Source organism: Megalobrama amblycephala, linkage group LG2, assembly GCF_018812025.1.
Source record: "Megalobrama amblycephala isolate DHTTF-2021 linkage group LG2, ASM1881202v1, whole genome shotgun sequence".
NCBI lineage: Eukaryota > Metazoa > Chordata > Actinopteri > Cypriniformes > Xenocyprididae > Megalobrama > Megalobrama amblycephala.
The window spans coordinates 61328408-61351838 of NC_063045.1; the positions used below are offsets into that span (position 1 = coordinate 61328408).

At 32.5% G+C, this 23431-nt stretch overlaps 1 protein-coding gene across 3 annotated transcripts in view; it reads right to left on the reverse strand.

Moving 5' to 3' along the window:
- Window positions 1-5212: 5212 nt before the first annotated feature.
- Window positions 5213-23431, reverse strand: part of LOC125262541 (WD repeat-containing protein 70) — a 94106-nt gene continuing 75887 nt past the window's right edge. For all 3 annotated transcript variants that reach the window (XM_048181346.1, XM_048181345.1, XM_048181344.1), the window contains 5 exons: window positions 21389-21489; window positions 20164-20243; window positions 17988-18104; window positions 15054-15216; window positions 5213-5515 (listed from right to left, as the gene is read on the reverse strand). In XM_048181346.1, the coding sequence (XP_048037303.1) occupies window positions 5425-5515; window positions 15054-15216; window positions 17988-18104; window positions 20164-20243; window positions 21389-21489 (552 nt within the window). In that variant the 3' untranslated portion in view covers window positions 5213-5424. The remainder of the gene's footprint in view (window positions 5516-15053; window positions 15217-17987; window positions 18105-20163; window positions 20244-21388; window positions 21490-23431) is intronic.

The window sequence follows — 23431 nt, forward strand, 5'->3', positions numbered from 1 at the left end:
CTCGTTTCCTCACATCGTCGTTTTCATTCATGTCAAATGAATCTCAGCATCTTCCCTGATTAAAGTCCACATTCAGATCAGAAGCTCAATCCTGCAGAACTGCAGCAGAACGAGCCTCAGATATACGATCCACTGACAGACACCGTCGACTCACACGACACGCCCGATCCCTCCAACCAAAGCTGGAGATGAGCACACGGTGACATCACCTGCTCCAGCATTCCCACATTCCTGGGCCGGAAACAGACACCGGAGCGCCGGCTGACATCAGCACTCAGAATAGGCAGCCGGATTAGGCCGCAGCACTGGGGAAGCTGGGATACTTCACTCTTCATTACGGTTTTCAGGGACTTTCATCGCTCTGATCAGCGGATGATTTGCTTTCGAGGGTTTTGCGGCCCATCACAGCTGCTCTTCGGGACAGATATCCGGAGGATTATTTCTGGGTTATGCTTTGGTTATTATTCCGAACGCTGCTGGGAACCATCCAATAGCACGGCAGAAATGGCGGGAAATCCCTCGACACGTCCTTTCAGGACACAGGAGGCTTAAACCGAAGGAAAAGCGAAGTGCATTAGTGGCACTCCGAGAAAGCGATAGAGTTTCAAGATCTCGTCTCGTGTTTTAAAAAGCAGAAAGCGTCCTGTAGGTTAGCCAGAGGGGACATTCCATTCGGTTGTAATGAGCAGAGACACATAATCCACATCTCCTGCAGCACCGCCTCGTTCTTCAGCAGTGTCATCATCCTCATCCACGGACGCTTATAGATCTGGACTTGTGCAACGATCTAAAAGTAGATGTTTACAGTCAAAGCAGTTCAATTATGCTCTTACTTGAAGCCAAAGCGACATATCGCACAGTCAGTGTAAATGACATGACCTAGTTATTCACTTTTTATTATTTTTCAGACACTAAAAACATGATTCTCACAAAACCTGTCAAGAACATAATCATATCAAATCAAAAGACATACACACATACATATATATATATATATATACACACACACCTATGTAATATATGTGCATACATGTGTTTATGTGTGTGCGTATATAAATGTATGTATGTATGTGTGTATGTATATATAGATAGATATACACACACTCACACACACATATGTGTATATATATATATATACACATACACATACATATACACACACCTATATAATATATATGTGTGTACATATGTGTACAGTACAGTCCAAAAGTTTGGAACCACTAAGATTTTTAATGTTTTTAAAAGAAGTTTCGTCTGCTCAACAAGGCTACATTTATTTAATTAAAAATACAGTAAAAAACAGTAATATTGTGAAATATTATTACAATTTAAAATAACTGTGTACTATTTAAATATATTTGACAAAGTAATTTATTCCTGTGATCAAAGCTGAATTTTCAGCATCATTACTCCAGTCTTCAGTGTCACATGATCCTTCAGAAATCATTCTAATATGATGATTTGATACTCAAGAAACATTTATGATTATTTTCAATGTTGAAAACAGTTTTTTTTCAGGATTCCTTGATGAATAGAAAGTTCAAAAGAACAGCATTTATCTGAAATACAAAGCTTCTGTAGCATTATACACTACCGTTCAAAAGTTTGGGGTCAGTAAGAATTTTTATTTTTATTTTTTTGAAAAGAAATTAAAGAAATGAATACTTTTATTCAGCAAGGATGCATTAAATCAATCAAAAGTGGCAGTAAAGACATTTATAATGTTACAAAAGATTAGATTTCAGATAAACACTGTTCTTTTGAACTTTCTATTCATCAAATAATCCTGGAAAAAAAATATTGTACACAAATATTTTGTACAATTGTACACAATAAATGTTTCTTGAGCAGCAGATCAGCATATTAGAATGATTTCTGAAGGATCATGTGACACTGAAGACTGGAGTAATGATGCTGAAAATTCAGCTTTGATCACAGGAATAAATTACTTTGTCAAATATATTCAAATAGAAAACAGTTATTTTAAATTGTAATAATATTTCACAATATTACTGTTTTTTACTGTATTTTTAATTAAATAAATGTAGCCTTGGTGAGCAGACGAAACTTCTTTTAAAAACATTAAAAATCTTAGTGGTTCCAAACTTTTGGACTGTACTGTATGTGTGTGTGCATATATATAAATGTATGTATATATATGTGTGTGTGTGTGTGTGTGTGTGTGTGTGTGTGTGTATATATATGTATATGTCTATGTATGTACATATAGATATACTGTATACATATATAGTATATGTGTATGTATATATATATATATATATATATATATATAAATGTATGTATGTATGCATGTATATGTGTATGCGTGTATGTATATATATAGATATACACACACTCACACGCACATATATATGTATATATATACATACATATACACACCTATATAATATATATGTGTACATATGTGTGTGTATATATATACAATATTTGTATGTCTATGTATGTACATATAGATATACTGTATACATTTATAGTATATATATATATATATATATATATATATATATATATATATATATAAATGTATGTATGTATATGTGTGTATGTATATATAGATATAGATATACACACATATATTTCATTAAATTCTCATTACTGTAATGCATTTTATTTTAATTGTGAAGTATTAATACATAATGAATTTAAATACATAAAGCATTTATTGTACTGTCTTTACTTAAATAGCTGAATTAAATATTCAATATGAATAGCAAACTGAATAATATATTAAATATGTAATAAAATATTTTTTAAATATATACAGGTGCTGGTCGTATAATTCGAATATCGTGAAAAAGTTCATTTTTTTATTGTAAATTATTTTAAAAAATTTAACTTTCATTTATACTAGATTCCCTACATGTAAAGTAAAACATTTCAAAAGGTTTTTTTTTTGTTTTTTTTTTAATTTGTTGATTAGAGCGTACAGCTAATGAAAGTCCAAAATCCAGTATCTCAAAATATTAGAATATTTAAATTTGAGTTTCATTAAATGACCATCCCTACAGTAGAAATTCCGGGTATCTCTTGTTCTTTGAAACCACACTAATGGGGAAGACTGCTGACTTGGTAATGGTCCAGGAGACAATCACTGACGCCCTCCACAAAGAGAGTAAGTCACAGAAGCTCATTACTGAATGTTTGGCTGTTTACAGAGTGATGTATCAAAGCATATTAAATGCAAAGTTGACTAGAAGGAAGAAATTGGGTAGGCAAAGGTGCACAAGCAACAGGGATGACCACAAGCTTGAGAATACTGTCAAGTAAAGCCGATTCAAACACTTGGGAGAGCTTCACAATGAGTCAAATGAAGCCGGAGTCAGCGCATCAAGAGCCACCACACTCAGACATCTTCAGATAAAGGACTACCAAGCCACTTCTGAAACAGAAACAACGTCAGAAGCATCTTACCTGGGCTAAGGAGAAAAAGAACTGGACAGTGAACAGTGGTCGAAAGTCCTCTTTTCAGATAAAAGTAAATTTTGCATTTCATGTTGAAATCATGGTCCCAGAGTCTGAAGGAAGACTGGAGAGGCACAGAATCCAAGCTGCTTGAAGTCTAGTGGGAAGTTTCTGAAGTCAGTAATGATTTGGGGGTCCGTGACATCTGCTGGTGTTGGTCCATTGTGTTTTATCAAGTGCAAAGTCAATGCAGCCATCTTCCAGGAGATTTTGGAGCACTGTATGCTTCCATCTGCTGACAAGCTTTATGGAGATGCTGATTTCCTTTTCCAGCAGGACTTTAGCACCTGCCCACAGTGCAAAAACCACTTCCAAGTGGTTTGCTGACCATGATATTACTGTGTTTTATTGGCCAGCCAACATGCCTGACCCCTGAATCTATGGGATATTTTCAAGAGAAAGATGAGAAACAGTCGATCCAACAATATACAGATGATCTGAAGGCTCAATAGTGCCTCAGCAGTGCCACAGGCTGATCACTTCCATGCCACACTTCACTGATGCTGTAATTTGTGCTCGGAGCAAGTCATTTGCTGTAATATGTGCTGCCGACCAAGTATTGAGTGCACAAATGAACATACTTTAAAGAACTTGAACTTTTCTGTTTTGAAAATCCATTTTTTGATTGATCTTAGGAAATATTCTAATATTTTGAGATACTGGATTTTGGACTTTCATGAGCTGTACGCTCTAATCATCAAAATTTAAAAAAAAAAAAACTTTTGAAATGTTTTACTTTACATGTAGGGAATCTAGAATATATGAAAGTTTCATTTTTAAAAATAATTTACAATAAAAAAAAAATGAACTTTTTCACGATATTCTAATTATATGACCAGCACCTGTATAATATATATATATATATATATATATATATATATATATATATATATATATATATATATTTATATTTATACACACACACACACACACACACACACACACAATTAAACGCTTTTTCCCTCCAATTCCTCATTAATGTAATACATCTAGACATTTTAGTTTTTTTGAAATTTTTTCAAAAAACATTTTTCATATTAATTAGAATTTTTTTGGTCATTTATTATTATTTAAATAATAATAATAATAATAATACATATATATAATGGCATATACTGTATATATAAGGACCATTCTTTTTTAGTAATCTATTTTATACACACACACACACACACACACACACGGTATATATATATATATGGACCAATCATTTGGAGTGAAATATGATTTTGAGGTGAAATATCCCCCAACAGAAAAAATTGAACACTAATGACAAAAAAATAATCAATTTAGAATCAGAAACAGAAGCCGCACTAAATATGCTTTTGCAGATCCTCTGGCCAACAGAAGCGAATCTCTCAGACACAATGAGATCCTGAAGAGCTCGAGCTTTAATAACAAACCAAGTATCTAAAGATTTCTTTCAAATAAATATTTATAGAGCGCAGTGACTCATCGGGGAAGTCGAGGAGTCGCTCAGGGCCGTCGCTCGGGTCTGAGATTCAACCGAATGGAATGTGTTGTGATAGCGTGACGTCCTGTATGTTTACACCGCAGACCGTCACGCAAACATGTGATCTCACACAGCGATACGTGCGAGTCTCGCCGCGCCATTCAGCTCTGACCAAAAAATAATAAATATCCAACACTATTTAGTAAAGGTTGAGCGAATGTAAAACACACACATTTTTGGTTTTCAACCAGCAAATAAAAGAGTTTGTGAAGCGTGTACGAGAAACATGGGCTCTGTGTTTATTTAGAATCTAAAAGACAAAAATACAACCAGAAAAAACTGTCAAAATAATAAATCAAACAATGAATCATCTAAATCAATTAAAAATGACGTTTAGCAAAATGACAAATTCTTCCCCTCAAATACACACTTGAAATGTCCACAGTCCAATCAAAGGTTTGGAAAGTTTGTGACTCCATCATCACTCTTCAGATCTTGCGTTTCTTCCATTCTGGCTGATCTTTGTCACCCTCCTCTTCCTCGTCCTCCTCCTCGGCAAACAGCGGCTCTGGTTGCGTCCTGTCCAGGGAAAAAACACATCATGAGACATGTTCAATATCACACACACGGCGTTTGCTGGACACTGGAGCATCTGATATGAGAAGAGAACGCATGGTGACGGAGACACACAAGCAGAGAGAGACAGAAGAGGGATGATGGGAGACTCAGGGATTAATCTAGTTCCCTACTTTCATTCGTCCACAGCGGACTGATTAAAACACAACATCTGCTCACATGCACGCACACACACATAATATAAATAAATAAACAAACATTTATTTCAGCTAGTTAAAGCAATAAACCATAACTTTAAAATGCATTCTAGTGCAAATTAATACTTTAAATAGATTCAAATAAATGTTAAATAATTCCAATTATTATTTACTAAAAATCAGAATCCAGATATCATGTAAACCAAACACCACATGCATCAATTCAATCATCATCTAAAATACTTAAAATGTCCAAATTAGGAGATAAAAACAACATTTCTCATTTTGTTTAGTTCAAGTTGAAGTACTAAAATAACTACAGTTAAATAAACTAAAACTTGCATAAAACTAAAACTAATAAAAATGACAAAAAAAAGAACATTAACAAAAACTACAAGTATATCAATAATGTGTAATATATATATATATATAAATTGTATTCCTGCTAGTTATTTAAAATTGCACCAAATGCATTGGTATTGTAATTATGAGTGTGCAATATTACAGCTCAAACCATGCAACAGGTTCGTGTTGTCGAGAGGTCAATCTGTCGAGTCTCTGATTCGACCGACACATTTCAGAGGACAAACACTGATGACGGACGACAGGAGAGCCGTTACAGCGATGACCTGAATTCACACGACACCTTCTCAGGTGTGTGTGAGTGTGTGTGTTCGGACACCTGAAGACGGCTATTAAAGCGGCACGACACGAGCACTACGAGAGTAACAGGATCATTAGTTCTTTGTTCATTAGCGTCGGCGTGTCATTACTGTAGTAATGGAGGGGTGAGATGAGCTCTTCTAATGACGAAGATACGGTTACACACCTGTGACACAAAACAGCACATCACCTGACTAACACAGAAATGTGAAGAGGTTCAGTTTGATCAGCGGTCTCTACTTTAAAAACAATTTAAAAAAAATCTATAAATTATATTAAGCATATTTAAAAAAAATTTTTTAATAATAACAACATATTGGGTATGTTGTTTGTAAATTTGGAGAATGCTTGTTCCTCTATATTAACTATAATTAACTGTAATAATAACTGTAATATTACTAATACTGAAACTGACTTAACTATGGAAGCTTGTTTCTGCGACGGAATAAAAAATACAAAAGGTAACTGTGATGTTTCATCTCACAATTCTGAATGTTTTTCTCACAATTATGAGAAAAAAGTCGGAATTATGAGATAAAAATGGGCAATTCTGAAAAATAAAGATGCAATTATGAGAAAAAAGAAAAAAGTCAGAATTGCAAGAAAATAAAGTCAGAATTAAGAGATAAAAATGGACAATTCCAAGAAATAAAGTCCCAAATGCAAAAAAAAGTCAGAATTCTGAAATAAAAATGGGCAATTCTAAAAAAAATAAAGCTCCAATTGCAAGAAAAAAGTTAATTACAAGATTAAAAAACTGTCAATTCTGAAAAATAGTCACAATTATGAGGAAAAAAGTCAGAATTATGAGATAAAAATGGGCAATTCTGAAAAATAAATTTGCAATTGTGAGAAAAAAAGTCAGAATTGCAAGAAAAAAACATCAGAATTACGAGATAAAAATTGGCAAATCCAAGAAATAAAGACACAATTGCAAGGAAAAATTCAAAAAAGTCCAAATTAGGATATAAAAATGGGCAATTCTGAAATAGTCACAATTATGAGAAAAGTCAGAAATACGAGATAAAAATGGACAATTCCAGGAAATAAAGTTCCAATTGCAAGAAAAAAGTCAATTTCAAGATAAAAACTGTCAATTCTGAAAAATAGTCACAATTATGAGGAAAAAAGTCAGAATTCCGAGATAAAAATGGGCAATTCTGAAAAATAAATTTGCAATTGTGAGAAAAAAAGTCAGAATTGCAAGAAAAAAAAAAAAAACTGAATTACGAGATAAAAATGGGCAAATCCGAGAAATAAAGACACAATTGAGAGAAAAAAGTTCAAATTAGGAGATAAAAATGGGCAATTCTGAAAAATAGTCATAAATGTGAGAAAAAAGTCAGAATTACGAGATAAAAATCGACAATTCCGAGAAATAAAGTTGCAATTGTGAGAAAAAAAGTCAGAATTGCAAGAAAAAAGTCAGAATTACGAGATACAAATTGACAATTCCGAGAAATAAAGTCTCAATTGCGAGAAAAAAGTCAGAATTCTGAAATAAAAATGGGCAATTCTGAAAAATAAAGTTGCAATTGTGAGAAAAAATGTCAGAATTGCAAGAAAAAAGTCAGAATTATGAGATAAAATGGGCAATTCTGAAAAAATAATCTGAAAATAATAATCTGAAAAGAATCTGAATCAGAATGATATTGATAATTAAAACAGGACTAATTACAGCCGATACCAATACGGTCACCAATATATTCGGCATGTAATTCTGGCACAGGCTGTATTTACGCCTCTGCTGTGACAAAGAGCAAACAGCATCTCAGCGTTCGGATTGTAAAACAGTATCCGTGTTCATTCATGAAGCGCACGGCTCTGATCTCGTCACGCTATCCGTCGCAGGCAGGTTTCGTCCGCTCGATTCTGCTCTGCTGAACGGACCACCACGGAAAACAGATCCATGTGTTATTCTCCAGATAAACATCCAACAGAAGTGAGATGAGCAGATAAAACTCCTGACAGCTTCTTATCGCGCAGCATATTTCAGGACGCTCCTGCTTCACTGCGAGACATACGGACTGAATGTAAATAGATATGATTTTACTGCACATAAACAACATAAACCTGCGGATTCCACATGCATTAAAGATCCAGAAACCTGGAAAACCTTTCATGGAATCACTCTTCCTATGACAAGAAGCGCAATTTGGCATTCTTCAGATCTTATTTTAGTATTTTGTTAAAAAAAAAAAATGAAAATAAAAATCAGGATGTAATCCATCACTGGAGTATGAAGAAAATCATAACAAGAAATTGCATTTTTGGCAGCGACTGTGAATGTTTTATCTGATGATAATCCGCACGGTACAGAGACGCCAAAAAACATAAGATTAGAAATGATTTAAAGTTTAAAACTTGACTTGGGTGATTTTGTCTTTTTCTACCAATAAACATTAAAAATAAATATTTACAAATATAAACAAAAATTAATAAAATAAAAAAAGTAATTAAATAAAGTATATATATATATATATATATATATATATATATATATATATATATATATATATATATATATATATATATACACACATACATACATACACACACACATTTATATAATAATCAGAAAATATATTTTAAGTAAAAAAACATATATATATATATATATATATATATATATATATATATATATATAGATAGATAGATAGATAGATAGATAGATATATTTAAAACTTGAATTGGGTGATTTTCTCTTTTTCTACCAATAAACATTAAAAATAAATATAAACAAATATAAACAAAAAATAATAAAATAAAAAATATATATATTATATAATTATATCTATACAATAATTAAATAAAAATATATTTTAAGTAAATATATATTTAAAACTTGGGTAATTTATAGTTTTTATAATTTATAATGTATTTATAGACTTGGGTAATTGTGTCTTTTTCTACAAATAAACAAAATTTGTTTAAAAAAAATATTATATACAAATGTTTATATAATAATTAAAATATATTTTAAGTAAATATATATATATATATACATACGTATATATATATATATATATATATATATATATATATATATTTTTTTTTTTTTTTTTTTTTTTTTTTACTTTTTACCAATAAACATTAAACAAAATGTTTTTAGTCAAATTTAAAATTATATAAATGAAATCAATTTAATAATTAAATACATTTATATAAATATATTTAAAAAATAATTCAATAATAAAAATATATATTTTAAGTAAATATATATCTAAAACTTGACTAGGATGATATTGTCTTTTTCTATCAATAAACATTAAACTAACAAAAAATCCATAAAAATATTTACAAAATATATATACACTAATTTATATAATGATTTAAAAAAAAAAAAATTAATGCATTTTTACATATATTTTCATGCACACACACAAATCACTGGAGTATGAAGAAAATAATAACGTAATAATATCTAATCCACACAGTACAGAGAACTCAGAAGGCACAAGATAAGGAATGATTCATTGATTTTATCAAACAAAAATATTTGGACACTTAAAATCATCTGAATGTCACTGCATTAGACACAAAACATATATGAAGGTGTAGTTTATTGTTCTTCACTCACTATCTTTTGTATTTTGTGATGTAATTCAATGATATTCAGATATTTTTAAGAGTTCACATTCTTCTCGAGGTCACTGCATGTTATTTTGGGACAGTGAAGTTAAAAACGTCCCCCTCACCCTTCAGAGCTCAGTGTGAAACCTGAGACGCATCTGAAGATCTCCAAACCCTTCAAACATTAATGCATCTGTTGTGTGAGGTGTGACACACCGGTGTCATCTGAACTACCGCTCTAGTTTCAGCAACACCTCGAGCTCCGGCGTCACCTGCGCACCTGCCAGCTGCTGTAATTATACTGAGATGTTACCTCATCACCGCCAAATTACACAGCAGCATCACATGCTTTCTTCAAATAAAAGGCCATCCCAGAATATATATATATTTTTCCTCTCCCCAAATTTGTCACTACCAAAACACAATAATAAATTATTTAATAAGAAGGGTCACAGTGATCTGCTAAGATTAAGACATCTACCTTGTAAATATATTTTTTGCTATTTAAAAAAAAAAAAAGTTTTCACATGTAAATCAATAACAATTACAATTTTAACAATATTTCAAGTGTAATTTATGAGATTTGTTGTATTTTGATTCCAATATTTATTTGTAAAAGTCATAAAGTTTATCAAACTGATTTCAAAGTGAAGGATTCATTAGATTGAACCAAACACTATAATAACATCTTAGTTGATCATTCAATATACTTTATTTTTGACAAAACATCCCATGTTTCGGTCGTGACTGCACAGTTTCGGTAGAGACGGTAATGTGTTGGTAGTGACCACATCACATGACACAATTTAACTCACATACTAAAACACTAATGATTTACATAACTGTACTAAAATTCTGTTTATTTCCACCAAATAGACGATTATGTGTTCACTTTTGTCACTACCAAAACAATGATGTCACTACCAAAACAATGATGTCACTACCAAAACAATGATGTCACTTCCAAAACAATGATGTCACTACCAAAACAATAATGTCACTACCAAAACAATGATGTCACTACCAAAACAATGATGTCACTACCAAAACAATGTCACTTCCAAAACAATGATGTCACTACCAAAACAATAATGTCACTACCAAAACAATGATGTCACTACCAAAACAATGTCACTTCCAAAACAATGATGTCACTACCAAAACAATGATGTCACTTCCGAAACAATGATGTCACTTCCGAAACAATGATGTCAGTACCAAAACAATGATGTCACTTCCGAAACAAAGATGTCACTTCCAAAACAATGTCACTTCCGAAACAAAGATGTCACTACCAAAACAATGATGTCACTACCAAAACAAAGATGTCACTTCCGAAACAATGATGTCACTACCAAAACAATGATGTCACTTCCGAAACAAAGATGTCACTACCAAAACAATGATGTCACTTCCGAAACAATGATGTCACTACCAAAACAATTATGTCACTTCCGAAACAAAGATGTCACTACCAAAACAATGATGTCACTACCAAAACAATGTCACTTCCGAAACAATGATGTCACTACCAAAACAATGTCACTTCCGAAACAAAGATGTCACTTCCAAACACACTACCAAAACAATGTCACTTCCGAAACAATGATGTCACTACCAAAACAATGATGTCACTTCCGAAACAAAGATGTCACTACCAAAACAATGATGTCACTTCCGAAACAATGATGTCACTACCAAAACAATGATGTCACTTCCGAAACAAAGATGTCACTAAACAATGATGTCACTACCAAAACAATGATGTCACTACCAAAACAATGATGTCACTACCAAAACAATGATGTCACTTCCGAAACAAATGTCACTGTCACTACCAAAACAATGTCACTTCCGAAACAATGATGTCACTTCCGATGTCACCAAAACAACCAAAACAATGATGTCACTTCCGAAACAAAGATGTCACTACCAAAACAATGATGTCACTTCCGAAACAATGATGTCACTACCAAAACAATGATGTCACTTCCGAAACAAAGATGTCACTACCAAAACAATGATGTCACTACCAAAACAATGTCACTTCCGAAACAAAGATGTCACTACCAAAAAATGATGTCACTACCAAAACAATGATGTCACTACCAAAACAATGATGTCACTACCAAAACAATGATGTCACTACCAAAACAATGATGTCACTACCAAAACAAAGATGTCACTTCCGAAACAATGATGTCACTACCAAAACAATGTCACTTCCGAAACAATGTCACTACCAAAACAATGTCACTTCCGAAACAATGATGTCAGTACCAAAACAATGATGTCACTTCCGAAACAAAGATGTCACTACCAAAACAATGATGTCACTTCCGAAACAATGATGTCACTACCAAAACAATGATGTCACTTCCGAAACAAAGATGTCACTACCAAAACAATGATGTCACTTCCGAAACAATGATGTCAGTACCAAAACAATGATGTCACTTCCGAAACAAAGATGTCACTTCCGAAACAAAGATGTCACTACCAAAACAATGATGTCACTACCAAAACAATGATGTCACTACCAAAACAATGATGTCACTTCCGAAACAAAGATGTCACTACCAAAACAATGATGTCACTTCCGAAACAAAGATGTCACTACCAAAACAATGATGTCACTTCCGAAACAATGATGTCACTACCAAAACAATGATGTCACTTCCGAAACAATGATGTCAGTACCAAAACAATGATGTCACTTCCGAAACAAAGATGTCACTTCCGAAACAAAGATGTCACTACCAAAACAATGATGTCACTACCAAAACAATGATGTCACTACCAAAACAATGATGTCACTTCCGAAACAAAGATGTCACTTCCAAAACAATGATGTCACTACCAAAACAATGATGTCACTACCAAAACAAAGATGTCACTACCAAAACAATGATGTCACTACCAAAACAATGATGTCACTTCCGAAACAATGATGTCACTACCAAAACAATGATGTCACTTCCGAAACAAAGATGTCACTACCAAAACAATGATGTCACTTCCGAAACAAAGATGTCACTACCAAAACAATGATGTCACTTCCGAAACAATGATGTCACTACCAAAACAATGATGTCACTTCCGAAACAAAGATGTCACTTCCAAAACAATGATGTCACTACCAAAACAATGATGTCACTACCAAAACAAAGATGTCACTACCAAAACAATGATGTCACTACCAAAACAATGATGTCACTTCCGAAACAATGATGTCACTACCAAAACAATGATGTCACTTCCGAAACAAAGATGTCACTACCAAAACAATGATGTCACTTCCGAAACAATGATGTCACTACCAAAACAATGTCACTTCCGAAACAATGATGTCACTACCGAAACAAACATGTCACTACCAAAACAATGATGTCACTACCAAAACAATGATGTCACTTCCGAAACAATGATGTCACTACCAAAACAATGATGTCACTTCCGAAACAATGTCACTTCCGAAACAATGATGTCACTACCAAAACAATTATGTCACTTCCGAAACAATGATGTCACTTCCGAAACAAAGATGTCACTACCAAAACAATGATGTCACTACCAAAACAATGATGTCACTTCCAAAACAATGTCACTACCGAAACAATGATGTCACTTCCGAAACAAAGATGTCACTTCCGAAACAATGATGTCACTTCCGAAACAATGATGTCACTACCAAAACAATGATGTCACTTTCGAAACAAAGATGTCACTACCAAAACAATGATGTCATTCCCGAAACAATGATGTCACTACCAAAACAATGTCACTACCAAAACAATGATGTCACTACCAAAACAATGATGTCACTTCCGAAACAAAGATGTCACTTCCGAAACAATGATGTCACTTCCGAAACAATGATGTCACTACCAAAACAATGATGTCACTTCCGAAACAAAGATGTCACTACCAAAACAATGATGTCATTCCCGAAACAATGATGTCACTACCAAAACAATGTCACTTCCGAAACAATGTCACTACCAAAACAATGATGTCACTTCCGAAACAATGATGTCACTACCAAAACAATGATGTCACTTCCGAAACAATGTCACTTCCGAAACAATGATGTCACTACCAAAACAATTATGTCACTTCCGAAACAATGATGTCACTTCCGAAACAAAGATGTCACTTCCGAAACAATGATGTCACTTCTGAAACAATGATGTCACTACCAAAACAATGATGTCACTTCCGAAACAAAGATGTCACTACCAAAACAATGATGTCATTCCCGAAACAATGATGTCACTACCAAAACAATGTCACTACCAAAACAATGATGTCACTACCAAAACAATGATGTCACTACCAAAACAATGATGTCACTTCCGAAACAATGATGTCACTACCAAAACAATGATGTCACTTCCGAAACAAAGATGTCACTACCAAAACAATGATGTCATTCCCGAAACAATGATGTCACTACCGAAACGTGGTGAAGTTGACAATTTTAGACACTTTGAGCTGCTCAAAGATGCTGATCATCACATGGTTAGCTAGCACAGTTCTGAACATTTGTACACACATAAAAAATAAATTTTATGGAATAACACCCAAAAAAGTTTGCTTAATTGCAGAAAAAGGTGTTTGTTAGTGACGTTCCTTAAAGTTACACACAGATTTTCAGACTTTGAACACATTTAATTCAGAATGATGATCTATCTACCATGAAAGAGAGGCTGTGAGAGGAATACTGCCTGATCAGAAATGTAGAAATGTGTTAAAATCAGTCTCAGCTAATGACCTCAAGATTTTATTTATATGAAGGTTACTGGTATTTTAAATATTATTGTGTGATTCAATAGATAATAGAAGTATCTTAGTAAACATCTAAAACTTGAATACTTAAATGCTTTTTAAATGTGTTTTTTGGTTGTGGGACAACAGTTTGCACCAATTCTGTAGAATGGCTCATATATATATATATATGGAATTTTTATACATATTTTCTCCTCTTTGCATTGGTTCAGGTTCAGGTTCAGTGGTGCAGAAACACTGACGTCTGCAGCTCACTTGGGAACAGCGCTGGTGTTTCTGTCAGTTTAAGCTAACACTCTCCGCTCTGGTCTGTGTCTTACTTTTTATAGGCCGGGGCGACCCAGTAAGGGTTCTCTGCGGCCTCTTTGGCATGACGCAGGATCGCCTCTCGTGGGTTGCTGTCATCGGTTTTGTCCAGGGCGATGTTTTTCACGATGAAGGAGGACAGCGTACCGCCGTGGGCAGCCACACGACCACCCCGACCTGCTCGAGGACAAAAGCAAAGATCAGAGCAGAACAAGTACAGACACAAATCCATCATTCAGCTGCAGAAAAAAGGGGCCGCTCTCGCTTACACAGATGCCCTTTTACAAAGCCTTGATTGTGTTTTTGGGCTCTACTATAATTGATTGTTCATTATTCTCCATTGTTGCAGCTCCTCTCTTCCCAGTCTGTCAGTAACGCTCTGTTTAGTTCCTGTCTCTATGAAGCCCCTCCTTCTGAAAAGCACACTGTGCTCTGATTGGTCGGCTGGAGCAGTGTGTTGTGATTGGTGTTTGTGAGATGTCCCGCCCCTTACCATAACCGCCAGTTTCAACACACTCCTAACTAACTCAACCAGGCCCCGCCCCTTTATTCTGCGTATTAATTATTTAAATGAGGAATATTGCGACCAGTGGCGTCAATTTACCAAAAGCCAATTTAAATGTTAATTTTAATGCAATAACGTTTTTCGTTCATCTTTCATAGATTGTCTCCATTTGTAAAACTAAAAGTTTCACAATGTAGGAAAACTAACATGGTGAAAAACAAAAACATATTTAAAAATTTTAAAAAAGACATGAAATGACCACTATAACCAGTAGATGGCGGCAGAGGAGCACTTATTGGCTCATTAGCCATTTCCACTCTATATATATATATATATATATATATATATATATATATATATATACACATTTACACGTTTTGCTTTTGAATTTATTTTTAGAGATTATCAAATCACTATTATAACATTGAAAATAATTTTTTGTCACGTTGTAAAAAGAAACATTTGCAGTGCCGTTAAGCTTGCATGACGTGCGTTTAACAACCAGATCACTTTAATTTACTTTCTTTTTTTCTTTTATTAAATAATTAAAAATTATATGTAGTAATATAACTGCATTAATCCTGCAATATATTGCTTTGCATTGACCTGACGAGGCAACCGCCACACCCTGCCATATCCAACTAACGCCCCTGATTGTGTCGTGTTCGTTCCTGGAAGAAAACTCAAGATGGAGGCATTTCAGAGAGTTCAGAAACTGTGACACTGATACTGACTTTGGAAACCTTTTTCATGCTCAAACAGCAACATTACACACTAAAGGAAGTTGAACATGGAAAAAAGCAGAATAGGTCTTCTTTAAGCAAAACACGCAGGGAAAGTGTATTTATGTTGTGATTGAACATGAGAGGTGGCGGCTCAACTGGTGTCTGCTGATCGGAGGGTTTCTGTGATATCCTGTACTGCAGAATCGGACCGGAGGAGCGCAGACGGCCACACCTGATCCTCTGCCAAGACTTTAATGTAATCTAGTGGAGTGTTTACTCAAGCGCTGGTGGAACATCTTGGCATTGAGACTCAGACTCACTCGAGCAGCTCGTTGGACGACTAAAAACTGCCAAATATATGTGCCGCTTATTTGGACACTGTGCCATTTCATTTCAGTCTATTTACTATAAATTTAGCTTTTTTTTGCAAACCTGGTACTGAAACTTGGAATGTAGAAATACAGTTTGAAACTTGATTTGGGTGATTTTGTCTTTTTCTACCAATGGACTAAACATAAATTACTATTAATTAATCATTTTTATTTAATATAGTAAAATTAGTTTTTTAATGTATGTATTTATATAATTAAGTATTCACACACACATATATATATATATATATATATATATATATATAGAGAGAGAGAGAGAGAGAGTAAAATAGTTTTTGTTTAATGTATGTATTTTAATAATTATTAAATAAATATATATTATATTTATAATTTAAATGTTATATATATGACATTTAATATAGCAAAAACATTTTTTCTTTAATGCATTTATAATGATTAATTATATTATAATTTTATAAAAGTTTTATGTATGTATATATATATAATTTTTTATTTAAAAAATATATTTTACATATTCACATAACAACAATGTACTATTAATGCATACATTTTTTAATATATTAAAAAGTAATGTATTTATTTATATAATGATTAAATAAATATATTATAATTTAAATGTGTATATATATATATATATATATATATATAGTAAAATAGTTTTTGTTTAATGTATGTATTTTAATAATTGTTAAATAAATATATATTATATTTATAATTTAAATGTTATATATATATGACTTATTTAATATATAACAACAATGTACTATTAATGCATTCATTTTTTATTTAATATATTAAAAAAGTAATGTATTTATTTATATAATGATTAAATAAATATATTATATATAATATAATTCAAATATATTCTAATTCAAATGTATATATATATATATATATATATATATATATATATATATATATATATATATATATTCTTTTTTTAACTTAATATAGCAAAAGGTTTTTGTTTAATATATATATATATATATATATATATATATATATATATATATATATATATATATTATAATATAATATTATGTATAATTGTTTAATTAAAAATATTATATATTATTTATTACATTGAAGAATAGATTTAGGGGCTAATAGTTTAACCCTAATTTTGGTTTATAGTTAATTATATTAAAAAATGTAACAAATAAAGAAAAGTATATTTGATTATTTATCTTTCGGTTACAATTTTAAGGAACGTTAATTTTGTTAATAGTCAAAAAAGTTTGCAGGACCATTTTGCATGGAAAATATGGGACATAATTACAAAACATGATGAGGGATTTGTGGCTTTAATGCTTTACAAACAGAACCTTCTTCATGAGAGTCTGATCTTCAGGAGGTTGACCTCACCTGGACCGGAGACGGGCGGCTCGGGTTTGTGGGATTTGAGAGGGTCGAGTCGGTCCTTCTCCAGCTGCTTCCTGGTGCTGCGCTGACGAGCCTCGCGAAACATGGGCAAAGCATGAGCTGCGAGAAACACACATGAATCACATGACACAGTCATTGGACATGAACAACACCAGCTACAGCACACTGAACTCAGGAGTACTATGGGAATACTACGCTCTTCAGACGCGCCATAGCAGCACTATGCTTTATTTACTTTTGATTAAGTCGCCCACATTTCACAGCTTGCCAAACACAACCAAAATAAATGGCTGGATGTGTGTTTGTGATGGTCATGTGTGTGTGTGTGTGTGTGTTTTACTCCAGGGTCACAGGGAGACGTAGGAAAGATGGAGCGATTTTCCATTCAGGACTCCACACGCTACATTAAGCAAAAAGGTTACCGGTGACACATGTCCGTTTTTTTCCTCAATGGTCCATCATCCTGTTTCACGTCACCTCAAATTTTCCATCGCTATTTCCTGAGCAGTACGGCACTGTCATGTGAGTTTTGAAGGGTCTGTAAGTTCATCACGCGCTGCCGTGAGTGACGCTCTCGTGGCACACGCGTGGCTGCTGGAGAGTCGCGCGCTAATGGCATCGTGCCCCTCGGGTGAGCCTCGGCGCGGGGCAATCCGATGGAAAGCACTCACTCCGTGCAAACACACACACACACACACACACACACACACACACACACACACACAGTACACAGCCTGGTTAATGGGTCTGTGGCAGGACTGGATGTAGGATGGCACCTCTCAGGGCAGGACGGGGCAATATTATCATCCGCCGCTAATGTGTGTGTGTGTGTGTGTGTGTGTGTGTCTGTGTACATACAGCAGCGTCCAAACATCTGACAGCAATGCTGGACATTTACCTTTTTTTCTTATTTAATACTAAATCTATCATTATTAATTATATAAGCTGAATGATATTTGCTTTACTAACAGCAGTACAATAATAATAATAATTATAACAACAATAAATTATATATATATATATATATATATATATATATATATATATATATATATATATATATATATATATATATATAACGATTAAAATAAAAATTATATTATATTTGAATATTAATATAAAATATAATGATAATAATAATTCACATAATATATATATATATATATATATAAAATAATTATAATATATTGGCAATAATTAAACATTAATAATAATTATTAAATTGAAGACTGAAATTTAGCTTTTTTCTAATTATATCTGATTTGTTTTCTAATTATATCTAATATTATAATTATATCAGAGAAATTATTTTTGTTAATAATAGCAGTACAATGAAAATATATATATATATGAAAATATAATACATATAAAATATAGAATATTATTAAATTTTAGCATTTTATTAAAATTTGCATTTTTTCTAATTTAATACTAAATTTGTCATTACTAATTATATCAGCAAAATTATTTTTGTGTTACTAATAGCACTACAATAATAATAATATTATTATAAATATATGCAAAATATAATATGTATATACAATAAATAATTAAAATAAAAATTATAATTATAATATTTATAATTATAATTATATTTATAAAAAATATATTTATTTGCAATAATTAAAAAAATATATTTTTATAGTAATTTCTAAGCTGGAGCTACATGAACAAAACCATATTCTGAATTTCTGCTCAAGAAACATTTCTGATTATTATCAATGTTGAAAACTGCTTCAGATGTGTGAGGAAACTGTCATACATTTTATTTTTCAGGATTGTTTGATGAATAGAAAGCATTTATTTTCAGCAGAAATCTTCTGTAACATTTTTGATCAGTTTTAATGCATCATTGCGGAATAAAAGTATTAAATTATATAAAAAAGTATGATCAGTGTATGTCTGATTAGTCACATACTGTACAAAATAGTGCAGAAAACATTTGTTTTCTCAAAATCCTAAAACTTCCTGTTTATTTCAACTATCCAGATTTTTGGATTGTTATGCTTTTTTGCACATATTGACAGCAGAGAACAGGAAGTGATGTGGAAGATGGCCCAATTGAGCAGCAAAGCATCAAAGCACACGGCTCTGACACATATATGACAATATATGCAAATGTATTTGAGCGTTTACAGGTGTGGCGTCATATACTCACGGGTGATGATGTAATCTTGTGTCAGCGTCTCAGCGTGTTTCTCCTTCCTCTTGCTCTTCACCACACACAACATGGCCCCTCTGAAGAACACGGAAAACAGGATATTAGCTTCTAAAACACTTGCAAGAAAGATGGCTTAAAATCAGGTTAAAATAAAACAACATGCTTTAAAATAAATATATATATATATATATATATAAATAATATTTATTTTTATTATTTAAGAACCATAAATATCACGCAAATGTCATACAAACATGCTGTATTGAAAAAAGTGCACATAAATAAATAAATAAACAAACAAATAAAAATATAAAATTATATAATTGTATAGAATTCTCAAAGTCTTGAAAAACTTGGACATATGAAGGAATTTTAAAAATGTTTAAACATCTTAAAATGTCACAGAAAGTTCTATAATAAATATAAATATTCTAGTTATATCAAGCTCTAAAATATTAAAATTGCTATTTGTAAGTAAAAGTAATTCATAAGAAAAAAAAATTAATTACATAATTTATTTATTATTATATAAATTATTCTAATTTTTAAATATATTACCACTCTTAACTTTTGTAAATAAAAAAATTTAAATATAAATATTCTTTTATGTCAAGTTCTAAAATACCATATCAGGTAGAAATTGCTATTTTTGAGTAAAAATAATTTTTTAAAAGTCATGAACCACTCGAAAATGTAACTATATAACTTATTTATTATTATTTAACTTATTTTTATATATTATCACTCCTAGATTTTTTAAATAAAAAGTTTAAATATAAATAGTCTAGTTATGTTAAGCTCTAAATGATTAAATCAGGCAGAAATTGCTATTTGTGAGTAAAAATAATTTAAAAAATCAATTGTGAACTACTGTAAAATTTAATTATAGAATTTATTTATTATTAAATAAATAAATAAATAATTCATTATTTTAATATATTACCACTCAAAGTTTTTGTAAATAAAAAGGATTGAAAACAAAAGTGCTTTGTTTCAACAGGACATGACTTTGTTCCAAGCGTGCAGACAATTGATTTTGCCCTCAGACGACACTAATGGAGTCATGAACGACACCGAATGAGTCATTTCGTTGAGTTTCCTCGCTTTAGTCAGTCGGTTCAATCAGTCCAAATCTGGCTGGAATTGTTACTGGACAAACACGGGCGGAAAAACAGGGAAAAGTGTGAAGTGTGACGGAGACGGACACCCAAACCAACTGCACCTCTGACTCTTGACTGGGTCGTAGTAGACCTTCGCCAGACCGTTCCCCGTTCCAACCATGATCTGATTCAGCTTGGGATGCCAAAGACAGCGGACGACACTCTGAAACAACACGAGATGAGAGAACGAGAGGAAATACAGAGTGAGAATTCATTATTTGAACAGGAAGCAAACATAAACTGAAGTCTGTGTGAGGGTGACGTCTGATATCTCTGGCCGTCCAGCTCATCTCCAGTTGACTATATTTGGCGGTCGGGAAGAGGCCTGGATCTCAGAGACGGCCTGTGACAAATGAGCCGCTGCCAGGGGCATGTGTGAGGATTTGTGGGCATGTGTGACAGTGTGTTTGTGTGTGTGAGACAGAGGAACAGACTCATGAATACCTGGAATCACAGGCTTCATGCTGCACATTTCTATACAATGACAGTTCAATAGTGACCGAGACGCCATTAAAGTTAGAAAACACCAAAAAAGTCTGTTACGATCTTACTTGTGACAGGAGAAATGCCAACCCCCCAAAAAATAAACAAATATGTCAGATTAATAATAATAATGAATATAGCTGCAGGTAGCAATGCGGGGTCAAGACCCTGACTGGGCTGTAGGGCGATGCAGAGCAGGAAGAGCAAAAACAGCAGAAATTGAATGAACTTGAAAAACGGCCGGTTCAGAATTACGGGTGAGAATGAACTCAGAATGTGCAATGAACACAGCATGAATAAAAACAACATTTATTTTTAATCCAAGAGGAATCAAGATAAGTACAATGCTGACCCGCATAATAAAGGAATCAAAACACTTAATTTCATAAAACTGCTAGCAATGTGCTAAAACACGATAGCAATATGTTAATTCATGCTAACAATGTGTTAAAACATACTAGCAACATGCTGATTCATGTTAGCAAGCTGTTAAAACATGCTAGCAAAACATGCTAATTCGTGCTAACAATGTGTTAAAGCATGTTAACATTATGTTAATTCATGTTAACAGCTTGCTAAAACATTCTTGCAACATGCCAATTCATGCTAGCATTGTGTTAACATGTCAAATCATTCTAGCAATGTGATAAAACATGTTAGAAAAATGCTAAATAATGATAACATGCTAATTTATGTTAACTTGTTTAATCATGCTTACAACATGCTAATTAATGCTAACAATGTGCTAAAACATGCTAGTAACATGACAAATCATGTTACAAAATGCTAACTCATGCTAGCAATGTGTTAAAACATGACAGCAGTATGTTAATTAATGCTAGCAATGTGTTAAAACATGCTAGGAACATTCTATTTCATGTTAGCAGTGTGTTAAAACATGTTAATTCATGCTAAAACATGCTAGCAAAATTCTAACTAATGATAGCAATGTGTTAAAACATGATAGCAATGTTAATTCATGCTAGCAATGTGTTAAAACATGCTAATTCATGTTAAAACATGAGTTAGCAACATGTTAACTCATGCTAGTAATGTGTTAAAACATGATAGCAAGATGTTAATTAATGCTAGCAATGTGTTAAAACATGCTAGTAACATTCTATTTCATGTTAGCAGGGTGTTAAAACATGCTAATTCATGCTAAAAAATGCTAGCAACATGCTAACTAATGCTAGCAATGTTCTAAAACATGATAACAATGTTAATTCATGTTAGCAATGTGTTAAAACATGCTACCAATTCTGTCATGTTAGCAGTGTTAAAACATGCTAATTCATGCTAAAACATGCTAAAAAATGCTAGCAACATGTTAACTCATGCTAGCAATGTGCTAAAACATGATAGCAATGTTAATTAATGCTATGTGTTAAAACATGCTAGTAACATTCTATTTCATGTTAGCAGTGTGTTAAAACATGCTAATTCATGTTAAAACATGATAGCAAAATGCTAACTAATGTTATCAATGAGCTAAAACATGATAGCAATATGTTAATTCATGCTAGCAATGTGTTAAAACATGCTAGCAAATTCTGTCATGTTAGAAGTGTTAAAACATGTTAATTAATACTAAAACATGAGCTAGCAAAAAATGCTAACTA